The sequence below is a fragment of the Physeter macrocephalus genome, chromosome 15 (genome assembly GCF_002837175.3).
Source record: "Physeter macrocephalus isolate SW-GA chromosome 15, ASM283717v5, whole genome shotgun sequence".
In the NCBI taxonomy this organism is placed as follows: domain Eukaryota; kingdom Metazoa; phylum Chordata; class Mammalia; order Artiodactyla; family Physeteridae; genus Physeter; species Physeter macrocephalus.
The window spans coordinates 3873073-3895628 of NC_041228.1; the positions used below are offsets into that span (position 1 = coordinate 3873073).

At 51.9% G+C, this 22556-nt stretch overlaps 1 protein-coding gene across 1 annotated transcript in view; it reads left to right on the top strand.

Annotated features, from left to right (window-relative positions):
• Positions 1–3994: 3994 nt before the first annotated feature.
• COL22A1 (collagen type XXII alpha 1 chain) overlaps positions 3995–22556 on the top strand; it is a 261088-nt gene continuing 242526 nt past the window's right edge. Inside the window, exons 1-3 of the mRNA XM_028500513.2 lie at positions 3995–4016; positions 9627–9789; positions 14293–14859. Of these exons, the coding sequence (XP_028356314.1) occupies positions 9699–9789; positions 14293–14859 (658 nt within the window). The 5' untranslated portion in view covers positions 3995–4016; positions 9627–9698. The remainder of the gene's footprint in view (positions 4017–9626; positions 9790–14292; positions 14860–22556) is intronic.

Consider the following 22556-nt stretch of genomic DNA (forward strand, 5'->3'; position numbering starts at 1 on the left):
CCTTCTTCCTCTGTCTCTGGAGGGTCGGGGTGAAGACGAGGGGGGGGCTTGGGCGGCAGCAGGCCCTACTTCAGTGGCTGCAGGGGCGCCCTTTCCTGGCCGTCCGTGCCACCCACGCTTCACTGTGTTGCGGGTACCCAAGTGGTGGTTCTCTAATGGAGCCTCCTCGGCTTGGAGCCCCCCACCCTGGGAGATCTCTCCCCTGCCCCTTCCGCTTCTGCCCCGGCGGCAGTGCCCTCTGTGGCTGCGTACCCGCTGGAGTCTCGTCGTTGTGCAAACAGCTCTCTTGGTCGGGCGCCAGCCCAGTAACCCAAACCCGGCTTCCTTTTGTGATGTTCCTTTGACTCATGGGAAACTCCCTCATCCTCGCCACACGGCGGCGTCCTGGCAGTGCGGGCTGCCCCTCCCCTGCCCCGGCACTGGCAGCCCTCCCATTGCCTTCTCCCCTGTTCACGGGGGGCCAGGCAGACATGCAAGCAGGTGACAGAGGTGAGGCCGGAGGGGGGGGTACAAGCCGGTGCCTGAAGGTCTGTGATGAGGACTCTGGGCTCCGTCACAGGCAGCGAGGGCCGCTGCATCCGCGAGTCTCGAGATCACATTTGTGCGTCGGGAGCCTCATTTGGTGCTTATGAGGACGTGCGGCTGCTGAGGTCAGGGGCCAGCCTGAGGTCTGGAGGCCACTCCCAAGGCTGTTGGTTGCAGAAATCCGAGACTTGATAGAGGCCTTGTCCTTCCCACCCCACCCGTCCTTCCGAGTGGCCGGCTCCATCTCATTAGTCAGATCTCGGTTCAGATGTCCCCAACTCAGCAGAGACTTTCCTTTTACAAAGTGTAGAAACTGTCCTGCCCACCACGTCCCCTTCTATCCCATAACCCTGTTGTGTTCAAATCAATTGTTACTCTCGGAAACCATGTGGGTATTTGTTCGTTTCTTGGTTTAGTTTCTCTCTTCCCTCCCTAGAAAGTCAGCTCCGAGGAGGCAGAGATGTCACCACACCCAGTGATTAAAACAACGCCTGCTGTCTAGTCTGGGACTCGATGGATAAATGCTTGTCGGATTAGTTAATCAGGCTGTGGGGAAGGGTGAAGGAGCCGGCAATGGCTGCAGGAGGACGATGTGCCTTTCAAGTCCTTCTGGGGGCCAGTTTAAGAAATCTCCTTTGTTTCAAGAGGAGATAGGGCTTGAGTTTCATTCACAGTTTTTAGCAACTGGCAGAGAAACACGACTGGCATCTGGCGTCTTCTAAGGGAAAAAAAGAACTGATAGGAAATATTTTTGAATTCCAGAAGCATGCAGAAGGAGGTTAGGGAAACACATTTCTCACTCTATTTCCATCTCCTTCGATCAAGTTAATCCTGCGTTTTGGCAGCGTGGGGCTTAAGTTGATTCCATTTAAACCTGTGACGTCTGAATGGAGAGGACATGAGGACTGGATGGATGTTCTTGCTGGTTATTAGGGCCAAAGGCTCCTAAAGGCCCGAGCTCTTTGCTTCCCTCCTCTTCTGTGAGACACCCAAACAAGTTCTTCCATGCTATAGAGGACAGAGACCAGTTCCTCTGTGGTTAAGTTAAAAGGACACGGGATTTAGGATGACAGTGGCCTAGGACTAAATTCCAGTTCTATAACTTCCTGGATGTATGATTTGGGACATGTTTCTTAACCTTCCTGAACTTGAGATTCCTCAGTTGTAATAACCATTTTGTCAGCTTGCTATGAAGAGAGAAAACAATTCAAATGAAACCACAGCATGGCTCTGGCTACCATTTATATCATTTGTGCCTTTGTACGTTCACCGTATCTGTTACCGCACAGCCTGCTGGATCAGCTGCCATTCTGTGGGTTTGGACACGTATTTTCACTGCCCTAAAAATCCTCTGTGCTCTTCCTGTTCACCCCTCCCTCCCCTCACACTCCTGGAAACCACGGGTCTTTTTCTTGTCTCCATAGTTTTGCCTTTTCCAGAATGTCATATAGTTGGAATCATACTGTATGTAGCCTTTTCAGACTGGCTTCTTTCACTTAATAATATGCATTGAAGGCTCCTCCATGTCTTTTCATGGTTTGACAGCTCATTTCCTTTCAGCACTGAATAGTATTCCATTGTATGGAATACATACATACGTACAATGGAATGTGTATTCCATTCCACAGTTTCTTGATTCACCTCCTGAAGAATATCTTGGTTGCTTCTAAGTTCTGGCAGTTATGCATAAAGGCACTATAAACATCCACGTGCAGGTTTTTTTGCGTGGACGTAAGTTTTCCACTCCTTTAGATAAATACCCAGGAGCGTGATTGCTGGATCATATGGTAAGAATATGTTTCGTTTTGTAAGAAAGCACCAAACTGTCTTCCAAAGTGGCTGCACCGTCCTGCGTTCCCACCAGCAGTGAATGAGGGTTCCTGGTTCTCCACATCCTCACGTGCATTTGGTGGTGTCAGTGTTCTGGCTTTTGGCCATTCTAATAGGGGTGCAGTGGTATCTTGTTGCTGTTTTAATTTGCATTTCCCTGATGACAGGTGATATGGAGCATCTTTTCATATGCTTATTTTCCATCTGTGTATCTCCTTTGGTGAGATGTCTGTTGAGATGATAGGCCCATTTTAAAAATCAGGTTGTTTGTTTTCTTATTGTTGAGTTTTCAGAGTTTATGGTGTATTTTGGATAACACCAAAATATTTGGATAACACCAGTTCTTTATCAGATGGATCTTCTGCAAATGTTTTCTCCTGCTCTATGGCTTATCTTTTTTTGTTTGTTTGTTTTTGTTTTTTTGCGGTGGTACGCGGGCCTCTCACTGCCGCGGCCTCTCCCGTTGCGGAGCGCAGGCTCCGGACGCGCAGGCCCAGCGGCCACGGCTCACGGGCCCAGCCGCTCCGCGGCACGTGAGATCTTCCCGGACCGGGGCGCGAACCCGCGTCCCCTGCGTCCCCTGCATCGGCAGGCGGACTCTCAACCACTGCGCCATCAGGGAAGCCCCTGGCTTATCTTTTCAATCTCTTGAAGGTTTTGTTTGTTCATTTTTAGCTAAAAGTATACCTCAGAGTATTCTCCACCGTAAAAGTCACAGGAAAACATTGGATCAGGGGAAGAAACCAAAGGCACAGAAGTACTATAGCATGTGCACTTCTGTGACTAAGTGGTAGCAATTGAAAGTGAGGCTGACCCCGATATGGGAAGGCGGACGCTTGACTTCTCTCCCTGCCCCGACTCTGGCTGCACACTGCTTCCCCCCAGGGCTCTGTCCTCCACGCCCTCTTCACTTTTCCAGGGGGATCTCCAGCCCCAATTCTCTGCCGAGCTCTAGCCTCAGATGTCTGTCTGTCTTTGACTTCTCCACCTGGCTCTCGTCCGGGTGTCTCAGACTCACTCACTATGACCTGCCCGAGCTTACCATCTCCACCCCACTCAGTGACTGGCTCCCAGATGCTCAAACTGGAAATCTGGGCTTCCTTCCAGACTCTCTCCTCCCTCTGTCCCTCCACTTCCTGCCAGTCACCTGGTGTCTTGGAGTCTGCAGCTGGACCACTTGACCGCTACTGTCTTAGGAAAAGGCTGGCAGCATCTCTTTTTGGATGTTGCACTAACCTCCTCATTGGTCCCTCTACTTCATCTATCCTTCTCAACAGGGTTTTCTAAATCACATCAGCATAGGCCACTCCCATGCATGAGGACATCCACTGGTCCCAGGGGCAAAATCTGACCCCTTTTCCTGGGTCACTGGACAAGTCCCTCAACTGCCTGTATTAACGTGAATTCCTGCCTTCTGCTCCAGCCTGAATTTCCACCATTCCTTTCACCTCCTTCTCTAAACAATTTATGTTTTGCTCATCCCACAGTGACACTGGAAGGGAGGCAGGCTGCTCCTGGTGAAGGCAACTCTTGTCCCCCACCCTCCTCTCCACCCATCTCTCCCGGCTCGGATCAGGCGTTCCCTCCTCCAGGAAGCCTTCCCTGATTGTCAGGCCTGAGTCAAGTCCTTCCCTCTATCAGAACACTGACCACGTAGAAACGTAAGCATCTACTTTCCCATCTGCCTCCACCATTAGGTCTCAAGCTCCTTGGACAAAGTGTCCTAGTCCGTGTGCCTGGCACTTAGTAAGTACTTGACATGCATTCAGGGCATGGTTGAATTAGGGAGTAAAACAATGAAGGCCGTGGTACCCCTATGCAGTCGACATCAGCTGAGTTCTCTGAGTAGCTCAAACTGACAGTTCTCCCCTTGATGTTGATAATGGCAATAATGGTCAACATTTTACTTTATAAAGGATTACCACTACCATTGCCTCACGTAATCTCTCCCACAGATCTATGAAGTAGGGACTATTGTTCCCATTTTATAGGTGAGGAAACAAAGGATTGGAAAATCACAAAAACAGTATGCCTTAAGACCCGCTGTGATCAGATGGTGTTCTAGGCTTTTTTTTACATGTAGTGATGTGTTTAATTCTCCCAATAGCCAGTGACGTAGACGTTATCCCCACGCGTTCGTGAGAGGGCCGAGGTCCAGAGAGGTTAAGTGACTTCCCCTGGTTTACACAGCGAGTCACAGGCAGAACTGGACTCTGAACACAGGGGTGAACCCAGGCAGCTGGGCTCCAGGGCTTTGCATGGAGACAGAAGCTACCCAGCTCGCTCTACCCCTCTTGACCAGCCAGCGCAGTTTGCCTCACAGACACAGCACAGCAGAGGCTCAGGAGGACCCGGCTCGGTGGCCTGGACACAGCACGCCAGGCTTTTATGTCGCCGCCAGATTCCTGCCCACAGCATCGCCCGTCGCCTCAGCAACTCATCAGTGGTGCCTCGTTCCACGCAGTCCCCACCCCCAGTGGGCAGCGGCCAGACCCTCAGAAGCAGACAGAGCTCTCACTCCGCCCAGGCCGCCCTCGCAATGTTGCCAAATCTCATTTCCTCCCTCTAAATTGCTTTCTGCTCCGCGTTGTCTTTTCTCCCCTACCTCTGAGTCCCTGAATAGGGAAGGCAGGTTACTATGGCGATGGGCCGGCTGGTGGAAGGAGCTCAGCTCAGCAAATTAATTGCTGGACTTTGGGAGACTAATGGTAGAGCCGTGCCTCCAGGGACAGGGTGTGGCCTGCTTCGTGCCGGCTTGGCAGCCAGAGCCTGGAAAGAGCTGGTGAGAGGGAAACGGAATCACGGCACCCAGGCTTGCTGGGACTGCAGCCTCAGGTGGTTTGGAGTGGGCGGGGAAGCTGACTGACACAGATCTCACACTTGCCGTGCACCTGCTCTGGGCCAGCATCTGCACTGCATGCTTTGCAGAAGTTATTTCACGTAACCCTCTTGGCATCCCCTATGGAGTAATGATCCTCCGCACCTTATGGGGATGGGCTGCTTATTTCCGTGGCTAACAAACAGAATTCCACACCGGGCCTGCCTCCTCGGTGGGCATTTTGTTATGAACACTCCAGTTATTCTCTTCTCTACAATATCTTCCAGAAGGTAGAAACCCAGAGAACATTTCCTATCTCATTCTCTGATGCCGGCGTTACCCCGATCCCAAATCAAACAGAGGCATTCCGAGAGAAGAAAATGACTGATCGATATCTCTCATGAACAAAAATGCAAAAACCCTCAAGAAAATATTAGCGAATCAAGTAAGACAATGTATACAAAGAATTCTAGGCCACGGCCAAGTAGGAGGGATCCGGGTATGCAAGGCTGGTTCAAAGTTTGAAAATCACTTAATGGAATCCATCACACCAACGGGTGAAGAAGGCCATTCTCTTGCCTCTGGGGGATGCATGGCTTGGTTTCTGACTGTATCCTTTGCTTGTTTCCCACGTTGTTTCTGTGCTTAAGAAATAAGTGTTGCTCCAGCCAGATTCCCAAGGAGCCATGTTGTTGTTTGATTGCAAGTGTGGGCCTGTGATTACCGGGGGCTGAACCCCGGCTACTAGGTGTGAGGTCACGAGCAGTTTCCTAAGCCCTTTGTGCCTCAGTTTCTTACCCTGTAAAATGGGTCTCATGACACCTGTCTTTCAGATTAAATGAGTTATTATGTATAAAGCCCTGGGAATAGCTCCCGGAGCTTCGTAAGCATGCGATATGTGTTCAAGGTTAGTGCTGGAAAGAGCGTGAACTTTGGCGTCATTCGGGCCTGATGGCGGGTCCAGCTCCATCTTTGCTGGCCTGGGTGCCTAGCGGAGTTGTCTGTGCTCCCTGATCCCGGGTTCATTTTCAGGAGGGTGGCGCCAACGGTACTGACTTGCAGAGAAGATGTTGCTAAAAGTTGCCTGGCTCATGGCACACACGTGTTTCCCCAGCCTTTTCTCTAGAGAACCTGACATCAGGACTGTGGATTTTCAATTCCGCAAATATTCACTGGGACAGTGGTCGGCACAGACTGGCCCTAGGGGAGCTTCCAATTAAGCAGGAGCCCACACCTGCTTTTTTCGGGGGCAGGAGCTTCCAATTAAGAATATTTCTGAGTCCCGTGGATCTGCTTTCACACGCAGCTCTGCCCTTCACCAGCAGGGTGTGCTGGGGGCACCTCCCCCCTTCTCGGCCCCAGCTCGCTGGCCTGTGAAGGGGAGATGCGGTGCCCGCTCCGTGGGGTTGTTACAGAGATGGGATGTGTGGCGTCTACAGCGTGGAGGCCCTCCAGTGACGCCGGGTTTTACCCCAGGTACAAGGCACCCTTGGACGGCGGGTGGGCTGAGGAAGCAGGTATGGGTTGGAGTGCCAGCTCTGGCTCACGTCAGTGATGTGGCCTTAAGGTTGGGCTAAGGCTTTACTTGCAGTTTTATTGATATTATTTAATCTCTACAATGACCCCCTTGCGACAACCCGCTACGGTAGGTTTTGTTATTCTCTCCACTCCTCAAGTGAGGACGCTAAGGCACAGAGAGATTAGGTGTCTCTCTGAGATCGCAGAGCTGGTGAATGACCGGGATTTGTGCCACCAGGCACTCTGGTTTGAGGCTCCACCCTCCTGACCACCCGGCGAGCTCTGCCCCCATCTACACTAGAACCGACGGAAGCTGCTTCTGTCCTTTTGGCGCTGGTGGGTGATGGAGATGAGAGAGGGCTGAGCGTGCTGTGTTGCCGCCCGGGATGTGGGGTTGGGCCGGCCTCAGCCCAGGTGGGGGGATGCTCCTGGGCTATTACAGAATCCGCTGCCTGTTTCTGTGGTCAGGCCAACCGGTCCACCATCAGTAGAGGGAGGAGCTCCTGACATCTCTTCTTCTTCTTTTTTAAAAAAATATTTATTTATTCATTTGGCCGCACCAACTCTTTAGTTGTGGTATGCGGGCTCTTTCGTGCGACGCGCATGTGGGATCTAGTTCCCTGACCAGGGATCGAACCCGGACCCCCTGCATTGGGAGCGCGGAGTCTTAACCACTGGACCACCAGGGAAGTCCCTCTTCTTCTTATAAGGGCACTAATCCCATTACGGGGCCACACTCTCGTGACCTCATCTAAACCTGATCACCTCCCAAAGGCCCCACCACCAAATGCCATCACACTGAGGGATAGGGTTTCAACATATGAATTTGGGGGACATAATTTAGTCCAGAGAAAAGGGCCTGAACATACATGTGTAGGAGGCAGGCGAAGAGAAGGGGGGTGGGTGGGAGATTGCCAGGAGGGACCACTCACCATGCCCCTAGCATTCACTGGGTCCTGCACTCCCCTCAACTCTCATCACCATTCAGTATTCTGTGGATGCTATGACAAATCACCCCAAACTTAGTGGCTTAGAACAACACAGATTTATTATGGTAAAGTTCTCAATTGAATTGAATTCCAAAATGGGTCTCACTGGGCTAAAATCCAGGGGTTGGCAGGGTTGTTCCCTTAGAAGTCCACAGGGGAGAATCCCTTGCCTTGCCTTGTCCAGCTTCTAGAGGTCACCTGCATTCCTTAGCTTGTGGTCCCTTCCTGCATCTTCAAAGCCAACACTGGCCAATCAAGTCTTTCTTAGGTTGCCATCACTCTGGTTCTGACCCAGACTCTTCCATTTGTAAGGACCCTTGTGATTACACTGAGCCCGCCCAGATACTCCAAGTTAACCTCCATATTTTAAGGTCAAGTAATTAGTAAGCTGAATTCTGCCTGTGACTTTAATTCTTCCTTGCCATGTAACGTAACATATTCACAGAGATTAGGATACGGACGTCTTTTGTTGGGTTTATTGTGGTGAAAAGTAAATAACATAAAATTTACCATTTTAAGTGTGTGATTCAGTGGCAATTCCATTCAGATGTTGTGTAACCATCAGCACTGTTTCCAGAACATTTTCATCACCCCAGACAGAAACCCTGTAACCATTAAGCAATAACAGAAGATGTCTTTCCGTGTATTTAGGTCTTCTTTAATTTCTTTCAGCAGTGATTTGCGGTTTTCAGTGTACAAGTCTTACACCTCCTTGGTTCAATTTATTCCTAAGTATTTTTATGCTATTTTTTGATGCTATTGTCAGTAGAATTATTCTTCTTAATTTCTCTATGGATTGTTCACTGCTAGTGGACAGAAGTGCAATGGATTTTTAAATGTTGATTTTTCATTCTGCAGCTTTGCTGAATTCGTTTATTGGTTCTAATAGCTTTTGTAATTGTTAGGGTTTTCTATATATAGGAACATGTCATCTGACCTCCTCCTGAAATGGTCACACAGCAATCCCCCTACTGTCCCCATGCTCCCATAACCCTCCCCATTTCCCTCTACCGGTGTCATTTTATCCTACTTTGTCCTGGCCTGTGTCTTACCTGTCTGCCAGGTGTCAGTGAGGGAGGGTTTGGTGTCATTCACCTGCCTGCCCTCAGAACCTGGCACATGGGGGCCACTGGTAAACCTTTGTGAATGAATCAATCAATGGTCAGATCTATACGCTGTTTCCTTTTCCTGCATCTTGGAGCGAGCAATGACACACTTTTTGAAATGGCCATCCACATGAACATAAAATATACAGGAGGGGAAATAATTTAGCTAATAAACCACATGGATCAAAGACATGCATAGAAAGCGAGGAGCGGTGTCTGTCCAACCGAGTTAGCAAAGATCAAAGGAATGATGCTACTTCTGTGCTGCCAGGTATGTGGTGAGAGGGGCCTCCCCACACACTCCCACACTGCTTGAGGCAGCGGAAATGGTACAACCTTTTTGAAAAGAAGGTTGACAATTCATATCAGGGTCCTTTCAAAACCCGTAGGACACCCTAAGTATTCTCCCACAAACCTACTGTAAGAAAATAATTAAATAGGGGCAAAGACTTAGGTACAAAGATGTCCTCTTGTGACATGTTAAACAAATAAAACAGCCTATTAATGTCTAAAAGTAGAAAATATGATCAGAATAGTGATGTCACTGTAACAGGCCATAGCCTTAGGGAGCCGATAACGTGGGGCCTGGCAGGTCCTGAACACGAATTTGCTAATGGATGGATGTGGGGGGAGGGATGGATGAATCAGTGACCGGGAGGTAACACTGGGCTTTGCTCTTAGAAAGTCACACCTTTGGCTGTGTGAAGAGTGGAGTCTGAGCAGTGAGGAGAGCGGGGAGGCTGGGTCTGGGGAATTCCTCCCGCGTGAGGCCCAGAGGTTCCTTCCTGCAGCTTCTCAGCTCAAGGGCCCTCCTCTAAAGGCGTGTCTTTCTCCACACAGGACATGTTCCAGTAGACCCTAACGGCGTCTCTTCCTGGCCCAGAAACGCTTGTTCCCAAGCACGAGAGAGCCATGGGCAGCCTGCAAGGGAGCGTCGTGGCCCATCTCCTCTGGACAATGCTGCTCTGGAGTGGGGACAGCAGCTGTCAGGCCCAGAGGGCAGGTGGGGCTGGAGGCTGTGCCAGGCTGAAGACAGAGCCGTCTGTGTGCGCGTCCGTGCGTGTGTGGGTGTGGGCCTCGGGGTGGGCTAGCGCCTGTGTGTGAGACAGTGTGGGTCGTCACGGGGGAGGGGTCAGCTGTCCCCAGCTGGCGTGTGTCATAATCAGTCGTGCAGCTGGGCCGTGTGCATGCGTGCGCGAGTATGTGTGTGAGAGTGAACACACACCTTTTTCTTTTTTCTTTTTAATTTTTATTGGAGTATAGTTGCTTTGCAATGTCGTGTTAGTCTCTGCTGTGCAGCAAAATGAATCAGCCATACGTATACATATATCCCCTCTTGTTTAGATTTCCTTCCCATTTAGGTCACCACAGAGCACTGAGTAGAGTTCCCTGTGCTATAAAGTAGCTTCTCATTCGTTATCTATTTTATACACAGTAGTGTGTGTATGTCAATCCCAATCTCCCAATTCACCGCATCCCCCCTCCTTCCCCTCTTGGTATCCTTAAGTCTGTTCTTTACACCTGTGTCTCTATTTCTGCTTTGCAAATTAGTTCATCTGTACCATTTTTCTAGATTCCACACGTAAGTGATATTACATGATGGTTGTTTTTCTCTTTCTGACTTCGCTCTGTATGGCAGTCTCTGGGTCTATCCACGTCTCTGCAAATGGCACTATTTCGTTCCTTTTTATGGCTGAGTAATACTCCATTGTCTACATGTACCCCATCTTCTTTATCCATTCCTCTGTTGATGGACATTTAGGTTGCTGCAACACACATCTTGCGTCAATCATAGAACATGTTGAGGGTGTGTCTCTGTTGAGCGCGTACAGGGTTTGGGGACAGTGGGCTGGTTAGTGCCCTGCTACGTTGTCTGGCTCTGTGAGGACGTTGGACCACATCCTGGGGGGCGTTGGATGCCCTGGAGTCCAGCTAGAAGAGGCGGCTGGGACAGTGAGTGGACGGGAAGTGGGGAAGTTATTGTAGCAGAGAAGGCCCGGCGGGAGGGGGTGAGAAGTGACAGGAGGGTTTGCCCACCTGTCTGAGGGCCTCCTGGGAGGAGTCACTGTCAGTGGGGGACATGGGGGAGGGGTCAGGGACCTGAGCTGGTCTGGTCTGTATCACAGCACCCAGCCCAGAGCCCGCGCGCTGCGTCCACGGCGCACAGCTGGACCAGATCTCAGGGAGAGCGCCTGTCACTGTATGGCTGGGTGTAAAATGCTGCCCCCTTTTTACAGATGAGGAACTGAGGTAACAGATGCCCACTACTGTACATAAAATAGATAAACAACAAGGACCTACTTATAGCACAGGGAACTATATCTGATCTCTTGTAATAATCTATAATGGGAAAGAATTTTTAAAATGAATGTAGATATATACATCTATATGCATAACCGAATCACTCTGCTATACACCTGAAACTAACACAATATTGTAAATGGACTACACTTCAATTTAAAAAAGTGTTGAAGAAAAAAAAGAGGCTCCTATCCCCCTACCCCCATCCCCGTGAGGCTGGGGGGACACAAGAAGTGCTGAGCCAGAGCCAAGCCCTTTATCCGGGGCCTCCAAAGAAGACGAAAAACAAACAACAGACCCCAGAAGCTTGCGTTTCTCCATCGTTTTACAAAGTTCTGCTTTGCCTGAGCCTCGCAAAGCCCGGCTGTCTAGAAAGACAGTGATTAGTGTAGGCATCCTGGTTTGCACGGGAGGAATGTGGGGCTTCCTAGGAGCTTTCTGTGTCCCCTGGGACGACCCCACGTGCCCAGGCGATACCCAGGATTATCAGATTCAGAAGTGGGAAGGCCCAAGGACCTTCTGTCCACGCCCTCATTTCCCAGAGTGGCAGCCCAGGGGAAGCAGTCGCCTGCCGGGTCACAAAGCCCTTGCCTGTGGCAGAGCCGAGGCCAGAAGCCAGGACCGTTCCCACCACATCTCTCTTCATTCTCACCTGCCCAAGACCCAGCCTGTTCCCTGGCCTCCAGGAGAAAGTGGCCCCTTGGCGAGGCCTCCTGCACAAATGAACCTTCTGCAGCCTAGAGGATTACAGCCGCTCGGCGGGCCCTCCCTGGCCCACAGCAGCAATTATTCTGATCAGGCTGGGACATCATTGTCCCAAAGACAAAAGGATGACCTTTTGTGTCAAGAAGAAACACTCCCCAGGAATTATCTCTGAGTCCACACTTCTGGGCGGACACACTTCTAAAGCTCTAATCCTGTTAGGGGATCAGTCCTGCCAAGGCAGGGATTCATCTCAGCTCCTCAGCGGATCGGACTTGGATTTTAAAAACTAGAGGGGAAGGTAGATGTGGAAAATTCAAGGGAGGCACTGGCTCAGGGCAGGATAAGAAGTATTTGTGTGTGTGTGTGTATCAATATACCTGGCTTTATTTTTCTGTTTTTTGAACTTAATGCATTGCTTGTAAACACAAAATGAGAAGTACAAAGGAATACAATTCACTCATGGGCCTGCTTGCCAGAAATAAGCCATGTTTCTTTTTGTAGCTTCTCTCCTGAATACACAGTTGTACACAGGGACACACATGCTTTTCATAGCCAACAACGGAGTGGAAAATGTATCCACATTGGTAGATAAGGGTTCCTGTGGAGCCCGGCCATGGCTGTGGTGGCTTCCTGGCATCCCACTGAATGAGCACAGGAGGAGCATTATTTAAGTAGCTCCCTATGGGTGATCATGGAGGTGGTCTCCAGAATTTTGCTTGGCAGTGTGCCATGAACTTCCTTATACATCTTTATTTTTTTCCCCTTCCATTTATCTGCTAGTTTGCTTCAGCTGAATCACTGAATCTGGAATTGGTGGATCCAAAGATACCCTCTTCTGTAAAAGGCTTTTAGGACCCTGACAAGGGGGTGACAAACCCCATGGCCACTTCTTGAGCCCACAAAGGCACTCTCCTTACTCTCTCACTGGCTACCACGGTCTTTCTGACTTTTGCCAGTTGGACAGTTTAACAAAGTGGGACTCTTTTTCTTTTTTTGGTTTGTTTTTATTTTATTTTCACTAATCAGATGTTTGTGCCAGGTGTTCCCAAAGCCTGATCAGCTGCTGCTGTTGGCATGGCCAAGACTCAGACGCCAGAAAAATCGAGACAAGGGCATTTTGATGGTTCCCCTGTATATTTGTGCAGCACTTTGGAGTTTAGAAGACACTTTTCCTCATATCATCTAACTGTGAAATGGGGACGAACAAGCTCTCTGCACAGGGCTGCCCTGAGGAGCAGAAATAAATTACATAGTGCCGCATTTTGTTTAATCAAAAGCATCACATAGCTTATATAAAATTTATATTTGTAAAAATAGAAGCATATTTTTTATAGAGCACTATAGAGCTTCTAAAATACATGAATGCAGTCTATCTTATATGATTTCTAATAGTGGAATACTTTTAACTGTTTAACTATCTGACAAGAGAGGACTGGCTAAATAAATTATGCTCATCCTTGCAGTGGAATCTCTGCAGCTATAGAAACTGGCATTATCACACTGGAAATGGGCTCCCAGAGCATCGCTGGATGCGGTAAAACCGGCTTATATATCAGTGCGTCTGGTACAGGCCCACTTCCATCGATAACTATATGGAAACAGAACATAAATAAATACACCGTGGGCTAGCAGTAGTCATCTCGGAGCAGATGGAAATACGAGCGTTTAAAGATTTTTTGATTGCCTTTTCTGCTTTTTCTGAAATGGGCGTGCATTATTTATAGTAGGTTTGAAAGATAACCAAGTCACTTTCGAACCAAAATAATGGGAATAAAGAAACGGGTACGGTAGTGTTCCATGATTGTTACTCACGTATATAAATATATATGTAAACTATATATAAAATTATATATATTTATATCACATCTATATATTATATAATATATAATTATATATGTATTATTCACTTATATACATATATAATTATATTACATATAATTATGTATATGATATATTTTATATATCAGTACATAGTATATTATACATAATTGTATGTTATTCACTTTTAGAAATATATATAAACTATATACAGTTCTATATTAGTATATTTTATATTACATACAATTATATATGGTATCCACTTGTATAAATATACGTGTTAGCTACATATAAAAATATATATGTTAACTATATCTATAGGCAGCTGAACCTCACAGCAACCTCGGGGAGACTCCCGGTCACGTGACCTTTAGGGACCCGATGTTGGGGCTTTAAGGCAGCAGCCGAGGCCCCGCCCCCGCCCCGCCCCGCCCCCCCCCCCCCCCCGCGACGCCGGGTGGGTGCCCGGTCACGTGACCTTTAGGGACCCGATGTTGGGGCTTTAAGGCAGCAGCCGAGGCCCCGCCCCCGCCCCGCCCCCCCCCCCCCCCCCGCGCGACGCCGAGTGGGTGGGGCTTGGAGGCAGGTCTGCGAGACCCGGATGACCATGCCACCGGCCCCCGAGGATCTTGCCTTTCCTGCGACCCAGCGGCCCCCGTCGCCCTTCTTGTCGCCCCTGCAGGTTGCAAAAGCGTCCACTACGACCTGGTCTTCCTCCTGGATGCCTCTTCGAGCGTGGGCAAGGAGAACTTCGAGAAGGTCCGGCAGTGGGTGGCCAACCTGGTGGACACGTTCGAGGTGGGCCCGGACCGCACCCGTGTGGGCGTCGTGCGCTACAGCGACCGGCCGACCACGGCCTTCGAGCTGGACCGCTTCGGCTCACGGGCCGAGGTCAAGGCGGCGGCGCGGCAGCTGGCCTACCACGGCGGCCACACGCACACGGGCGACGCGCTGCGCTACGTCACGCGGCACAGCTTCTCACCGCGGGCCGGCGGCCGCCCCGGGGACCGCGCCTTCAAGCAGGTGGCCATCCTGCTGACCGACGGCCGCAGCCAGGACCTGGTGCTGCCCGCGGCCGCTGCCGCGCACCGCGCAGGCATCCGCATCTTCGCCGTGGGCGTGGGCGAGGCGCTGCGGGAGGAGCTGGAGGAGATCGCCTCCGAGCCCAGGGCCGCGCACGTCTTCCACGTGTCAGACTTCGACGCCATCGACAAGATCCGGGGCAAGCTGCGGCGCCGCCTGTGCGAGAGTGAGTAGGGACCCGCGCGCGCGCGCGCGGGGCGGGGCGGGGCAGGACCCGGCTGCACCGCAGAGGCGGGCCCGAGGCCACCCGGCCAGCTCAGTAACTGAGAACTCCCCACCCCCAGTCCGGGCCCATCACCCAGGGTCCTGCCCCGTGGGCCCTGCGTCCAGGGAAGCAGAGGTGGAAAGAAAGTTAAAGAGAGCTGGGTCCTGAACCCCGCGCAGTCTGAGATGCTCGGAGACTGGTTACGTTTCTTGCGTTGCAGCTTCATGTCTTGCAATGGGGACCATCCACGGGCCTCCCAGGGCTGTTAAGTCAGGGCAGGTGCCTGCAGAGGCCTCGCCAGAATATCTGCACGCAGAGCTGAGAGATGTCGGGTCCTGCCCCTCTCCTGAGGGGTCGCAGTGAGAGGTCATGGAAGAACGGGGGCACAGACCGCCTTTGGGAACTGCCCGAGTCAGTCTGGGCAGGGCGTGACGTGGTCGGATCTTTGTGCCGAATGGAATGCTGGCAGGACAGCGGAGTCCAGGGAGCCCACTGCTGGCCCCAGAGGCCAGGGGCTCTTGACCTGGTGCCCTCTGAGATCGCCCGAGGCCTCTGAGTTATTTGCCGGGAATCTTGACTGTGGCTGCGGATGGAGGATGGGAGAGGAAGGAGTATGTGGGCGGAGGGCAGAGATCCAGGGGCCCCTGGGCCTCTGACCTGGACGGCTGACCTCCAGGACCCTAGTGGGGTCATTCTGAGGCCAGCCCCCTCTCCAGGACAGGAGGGGTGAAGTGAGTTTCTCTTGTGCCAGACTTTCTCCAGGTTCAGCTCTGCCTGCTTCACTGGGGTGATGTTTCTTCCTTGCCAGCTAACTTCCGCCTCCAGGGCCCAGGCGGGGGCAGGGAGCAGAGTGTCAGCCTCTGTCTTGCCGACTTCTCTGAGGGACTGCTCCCCGGTGGGGCAGCCCAGAGGGTCGCACCTGGGCAGGGGCAGGGGCCTGGGGCAGTGGGGGAGTGGGTGCGGCTGGCCAGAGAGGCAGGTGCCTTGTGCCAGGGCCGGGCCGGGCTTGCAGCTAACTCATACCTGAGACTGGATGCCCTCGGTTTCTTTACCGCTCTGTGGCTTTTTCTCTACCTGCTTATTCACAGATACTTACTGGGGGGCCGATGTTTGTGTGGCCTGACTTCTGAGCCTATAGAGAAAGATAAGACACAGCACCTGCCCTCAAGGCTTTCCTAGTCTAGACGGTGGAAAGGACACCAAAAAAGGAATGTGATGGGTGGGGTCCTGCTGTGGTTTGGTGGATGGTGACCCTGAGAAGAGGAAGGGCTTCCTGGAGGAGGTGACACTTAGACGGTTTAGAAGACAGAGCGCGAGCTTCAGGATGAGGTGGCCGCACTTAGTCAATGAACTGGAAATGGCCAGAGGAAAGGAGCAGAGTGGAGGGTGGTGGCTTTGTGTGATGGTCAAGGCCTAGAGAAAGGAGGGCCTTGTGTGTAAGGCGAGGCGTTGGAGGGTTCTTGGCAGGGCGTGACATGGTCAGATCATTATGCAGAATGGAATGCTGGCAGGACAGCAAGCAAAAGGGAGCCCCTTCCCAAGACTGCTGGGGAAATTCAGAGAATGGTGCTGGGATGGACGGCACGGTGACGCCGAGGCCCATATTACAGATGAGGAAGTTGGTGCCCAGAGGGCTGAGAGACAGTCACCTCCTCTACTGCGTGCAACTCACTGGCCGTGGACTTCCTTAGTGACTTCATCTGACCCTCACTACAACCTGCTAAGATGCAGATGCTCTTCTTTTTGCTGCTGAGGGCATTTAGAATGCTGAGATCATGGGCTTCTGGGCCCTCAGCGGTAGGCCGGAGAGGTGACGGGGCCACACTGGGGAAGAGGAGGAAGGCAGAAGGAACAGCCCGGGCAGGGCCAGGCGAAGGCTTGACCTAGGTGCATATGCTCAAGAAATCCGGGCTGACGAGAGCCAGACGCTAGGTCACGGGCCTAGCCAAGGGGCAGACATCCAACGTGGTGGCGCAGGGTCCGTGAGCACCCAGCTGCCATCCCAGAACCTTGGTCCGGGGACCTAGGAAGCAAGGCTGCTTCTAGACCCTACCCTCTGGCATTTCGTCATCCTGCCAGCCTGGGTTCAAACTGGTTCTGCATCTTGGCAGAGCAGAATGTAGATTTTGGAGAACTTCTGTGCCCAGGGGATGGTTTGGGGACTGCTTCCGACAACCCTGGAGAGGGCAGGCCACGGAGTCACGTTGCCCGGTGAATACAACGGCGGGGCTGGGCCCAGAACCTGGGCCTTCGGCCTCCGCATGCTGGCCTCCTCCCCCTGTGCCCCCAGAACACAGGTTTCAGCACCACTGACCTTGGGTCTGAGTCAGGGACGATGATCACAGGTAACAGAAAACCCCACTCTAACTTGCTTAGAGTGAAGGCGATTGACATCACACAGGATGAAGAGGCCAGAGGTCAGGCAGCCTCGAGCGGTGAGACCAGGCCTCTCACTCTCCCTGTTGCCAGTCTCTTCTTTCTTGGTGTTAATTCTGATCTTGGCTGATTTGTGTGTCGGGGTCCCAGCAGTGACCAGTGTTGACTGAAGAGATGCTGATGGCGGCTCTCTTTAGGGGAGGTTGAGGTCACCGAGGGATGCCCAGGCACCAGGAATCAGCAGCAGGAGAAGCCAGCTGGTAGCAGGGATGGAAACGATGCTGGGGCCCGTGGGTGGGGAGGGGCTGCCCGTCATGAGCTGTAGTCTCCTCACCTCAGGGAGGGGCACGGCTGCCCACTCAACCATGACCCAGAGGGAGCGGGAAAGGAGCCCCTGCGTCACTCCCTGCCCGCCTGGCTGGCACTTCCCTTTGGCCTGACCTCATCCGACACCGGTCAGCAAAGGGACCAGGTGATACGGTGACAGGGGCCAGCCTCCTGGGCTCAGAGCAAGACAGAGAAGGAGGGCAGGGGTGTGGGAGGGAAAAGGAGCTGCCAGCACAAGACAGCTCTGAGTGACCTCAGAGTCGCGAGAGTCCTTGGACCCAGGAGAGGAGAGGGTGACCCACAGGCCCGGGTTCAGTCTGACTGGACGCCTGTAGGCCCTGCGACTGTTCCCAGCCCAGCGCTGTGGCCTCCGAGTGGAAACAGGCTGACCATCTGGGGCCTAAACCACAGGACCCTGTTTGACGCTGGGGAGTGGACGTAATTACCACCTCTCCTCCCCCAGGGAAAGGGGTCTGAGCCACGCAGAACACCGGTGGGGGGGCTGTACCCACGGGGCAAGGGCTGCAAGCCCACCCAGCGCGCCCCACATCCACCGTGGTAACATTAGGAGGAACCCACGATTCTCTCTAGACAGGCTTCTCCGAATGCCTGAATAGATGGAAGATTCAAGTTATTCTTAGTCATCTAAAGGGAATCCGTCTTGTAAATACAGCTGTAGGCTGAGAGGGTCTGCTCTGTTCTGGGGACAGACGAAGCAAAATCTCTGCACAATTGCTTCAATTAGAAACAAAGCAAAACAAATAAAAGAGCTGACAGTAACATAGTGGAAAGCACGTAGTAGATTAAATCACGGAGCATCACAGCATCCAAACAGCTAGAAATCTTTTGGCACAGGGAGGGTACCTATGGGTGACTTCACGGCCTGAATCAGAGCTGTTCTGACAGGGGCTTCACACTGATGATCTGGGAAATCGTAGACTAACAATGTGGGGTTTTGGTGTCGTGATCAGTCCACGCAACCCCCTCGTTCGTTCATTCAACAGCCATAGTGGGTTCACGCTAATCCGTTCATTCATTCAACTTCAACCCAACCACGTGTTGTAAGCATTGGTTCAGTTCAGTCCATCCATCCATCCATTCGTTCGTTCACTCATTCATTCAGCGATCACACATTGAGTGGGTCCTCTGCTGGGCACACGCCAGGTGCCCAGGATGCAGTGATGGATCTGATCTTCTTTTGTCCTTGAGAAGCTTTTATCTACTGGAGGCAGCAGGAAAGTGGCAGATTATTACACCATGGACTGTGCACGCTGGTTACCACCTGCCGCTGGAAATTTCTGTTAGTTTATCTGCCTAGGAGCTGCCTTCACATATAAGAATGTAAGCTTCACGAGGGAAAGTCTGTTTCTTGCGGTGCCAGTGCCTGAAACAGAGCCTGGTATGTAGGAGGAGCTGCCGAAAGATTGTTTAAAAGAAATCAAGAGCAGCGGCCTGGCGCTTAGTTCTGTGCCCCCTGCTGCCCCTGTGGTGCTGTGCACATCAGAGGCCCTCCCGCAATGATCTGCTGCCTCCAAGTGCAAAGAATAGAGTGTTCAGCAAATCTGAACTCACAGCCAGCAAGAACTGAGTATTTCACTTGTGCGTATTTTGGTAAGCAGAGACAAACAGTTGGATTTTTTTTTCCCTTTAAAAACAAAACCTTTATGTTTTTTAACACCTTTATTGGAATGTGACTGCTTTACAATGGTGTGTTAGTTTCTGCTGTATAAGGAAGTGAATCAGCTATACATATACACATATCCCCATATCTCCTCCCTCTTGCGTCTCCCTCCCACCGTCCCTATCCCACCCCTCTAGGTGGTCACAAAGCACCGAGCTGATCTCCCTGTGCTATGCGGCTGCTTCCCACTAGCTATCTGTTTTGTATTTGGTAGCGTATATATGTCCATGCCACTCTCTCACTTCGTCCCAGCTTACGCTTCCCCCTCCCCGTGTCCTCAAGTCCATTCTCTATGTCTGCGTCTTTATTCCTGTCTTGCAGTGGTTCTTCAGAACCTTTTTTTTTTTTCTTTTTTAGATTCCATATATATGTGTTAGCATACGGTATCTCTTTTTCTCTTTCTGACTTACTTCACTCTGTATGACAGACTCTAGGTCCGTCCACCTCACTACAAATAAGTCGGTTTCATTTCTTTTTATGGCTGAGTAATAGTCCATTGTGTATATGTGCCACATCTTTATCCATTCCTCTGTCGATGGACACTTAGGTTGCTTCCATGTCCTGGCTATTGTAAATGGAGCTGCAGTGAACATTGTGGTACATGTCTCTTTTTGAATTATGGTTTTCTCAGGGTATACGCCCAGTAGTGGGTTTGCTGGGTCGTATGGTAGTTCTACTTTTAGTTTTTTAAGGAAGCTCCATACTGTTCTCCATAGTGGCTGCATCCGTTTACATTCCCACCAAGAGTGCAAGAGGGTTCCCTTTTCTCCACAGCCTCTCCAGCATCTATTGTTTGGAGCTTTTTTGATGATGGCCAATCTGACTGGTGTGAGGTGATACCTCACTGTGGTTTTGATTTGCATTTCCCTAATGATTAGGGGTGTTGAGCATCCCTTCATGTGTTTGTTGGCAATCTGTACATCTTCTTTAGAGAAATGTCTGTTTGGATTTTGAAGGCTGGTGAGGGTCTGGAGGAGGCAGGCCGGGATGGGCTGAATCTTCCCGTTACAGGACAGATGCAGAGGAAGAGGACTCTGACCCGACTCCCTGGGTGGTGGACAGCACTGAGAGAGTCTGCTGTTCTCTGGGCACCAAACGTGTTGAAGGCTGATGAGGGCCTTTGCATTACACTCTCACTCTGTCCCCACCCAGCCCGCTCGGCGGGGCCGGGGGGCGGGTGTCCCCGCTGATGTTTTGCACATGGGGAAGCCACCAGTGCTCTAGAGCCGTGCTGGCCATCACATGTGGGCACTGACCAATCTGGGGCTGGTCTGAACTGAGAAGTGCTGTGAGTGACATACATGCCAGATTTTGTGGGCGCGGCATGAAAAAGAGAGTAAAGCATCTCACGCGTATTTTTTATATATATTGATTACATATTTAAGTGATACTATTTTGGAAATTTAGGGTTTATACCATATACTCCTAAAATCAATCTCACCTGGTTCTTTTTACTTTTTAAAAATGGCGGCTCCTGGAAGATCTAACTTTATGTATGAAGCTTACCTGTGAGGCTCTTCTCCCCCTCTGCTTCCTCCTCCTTTTCCCTTGTTCTTCTTCTGCGATGCTGGTGCTGCAGACGGAGAACTGAGGTCTGATCGCTTCCAGAGCCCACGCTTTCCAGCCAGCCTGGCTACGGAAGGGAGGAAGGGCAGTTCTGGGGGACAGAGGGGAAGCTGAGTCCCAGGTCAGTGCACAGGAAGTGAGGGGCCAGTGCGGCGGCCCCGCTCCTAAGGCAGCACAGGCTGGGGTCTGGAGGCGGCGGCTGGTCTGGCCTGGAAGCCCAGCTGGGAGTGACGGTGTGAGCAGAGGAGGGCTGGCGTGGGGCCAGGACCAGGCCTGGGATTGGGCAGCGCTTCTTCAGGGTGGCCGTTGCAGAAGCTTCTCTTTGTCCAGATTGCCCCTGGAGCGCCCGTGGACCCGACCTCTCCTTCTTCTCAGGCCTCAGGCTGCCGTCGTTCACCACCGCTTAGAGCAGAACTCCTGGGCATATCCTGCCTCCTGAGTCATAGCTGCAACTAGGATAACTTAGTGCTACCGGCTGATTTTTTTCTAACACATTTATGGCTTACCCTCTGTGTCCATCCGTGCTCAGAATGGATAGGCACAACGCTTACGTTGGCGTTTAGACCTTAGCCACTCCTGATGGGTCGGTGACGTGCTGGTTAGGACCTCTCCCCGAGGAGGCCCCGCCGGCGGGGAGGAACTGGGGGTTTAACCCCTCTGCTTGACCGCAGGGCCTGAGTTCTCTCTGGTGGCCGTGGGTATTTAGGGAGCGTCTTTCAATCCACCATGGCGTTGAAGCCTCAGCCCAACCCCCCAAGTCACTTTCCTGCTTTGCCTCTTCTGTTGCCAATGGCACTGAGCGGCTGAGGGGCTTTTATCCGGGATCACAGGCAACCAGGCTCTCGACTCTTCACGTAGCTCAGAATCTGCTGCCTGCGAGCCTGAGTGTCTTTTCAAGCTATCCTTCCGTAATCCTGTCGGATGCCTGATCGTTGAACCCTCCCGGTGCCCGGCCCAGGCCTGGCTCCCGCACGGTGACCAGGGGCTGTTTGTTGAAGTGATAAATGAGGCTCACTGTACCCGAAGAAACCGTCATCCCTGTCCCATAAATGAGAGATTATGTGCACACCTAGGAGTGGAAGAGCGGTAGCTGCAGCGGCAGTCACGCATGGCAGTGCTATTAGAGGTGCATTTTCTAGCATCGCGACTTCCGCGGCCTCACCCAGTGGCCTCCCCTGAGATCTGCTCTGGCCCGTGGCTCGCTGTCCCCCCGGCCTTGGGCTCGTCCAGGGAAGCACCTCCGTGTCGCGGCATCAGTTCCTGCCCCTCTGTGACCTGACGAGGTTCCCAGGGGACTGGACCTCAGCCTGGCTTCCCGCAGAGCCTGGGGCGGAGGCCCAGCCCCAGAGCCTCGTCTGTAATTAAGAGCTGTCTCTACCCCAGGCTCAGTCGTGGCCACGGAACAACCTTTATATAGCGGATGGTGTGGCTGTCGGTGAGCTTGTGGCATGCCAGTGGCCGCAGCTGGGGGAGCCTCTGCCTACTTCTATTTTGGGGACACTGTTTGGTGGCCCTGACTCCCCTCCCCCTGCCCTTTAGCCCTTGGGTGTTACTGTGGATGAGGGCACAGAAGCGGCCCCTTGTGCCTCTCTGGTTCATGACACAAAGCCTCCCTCTCTCTCTGTGTGTTGCGTGTCCATGTACTGTTCCAGTGAGTTTTGTCTCCTGGACGCAATACTTTCCACGACGACAGAGAGGGGGGGGGAGG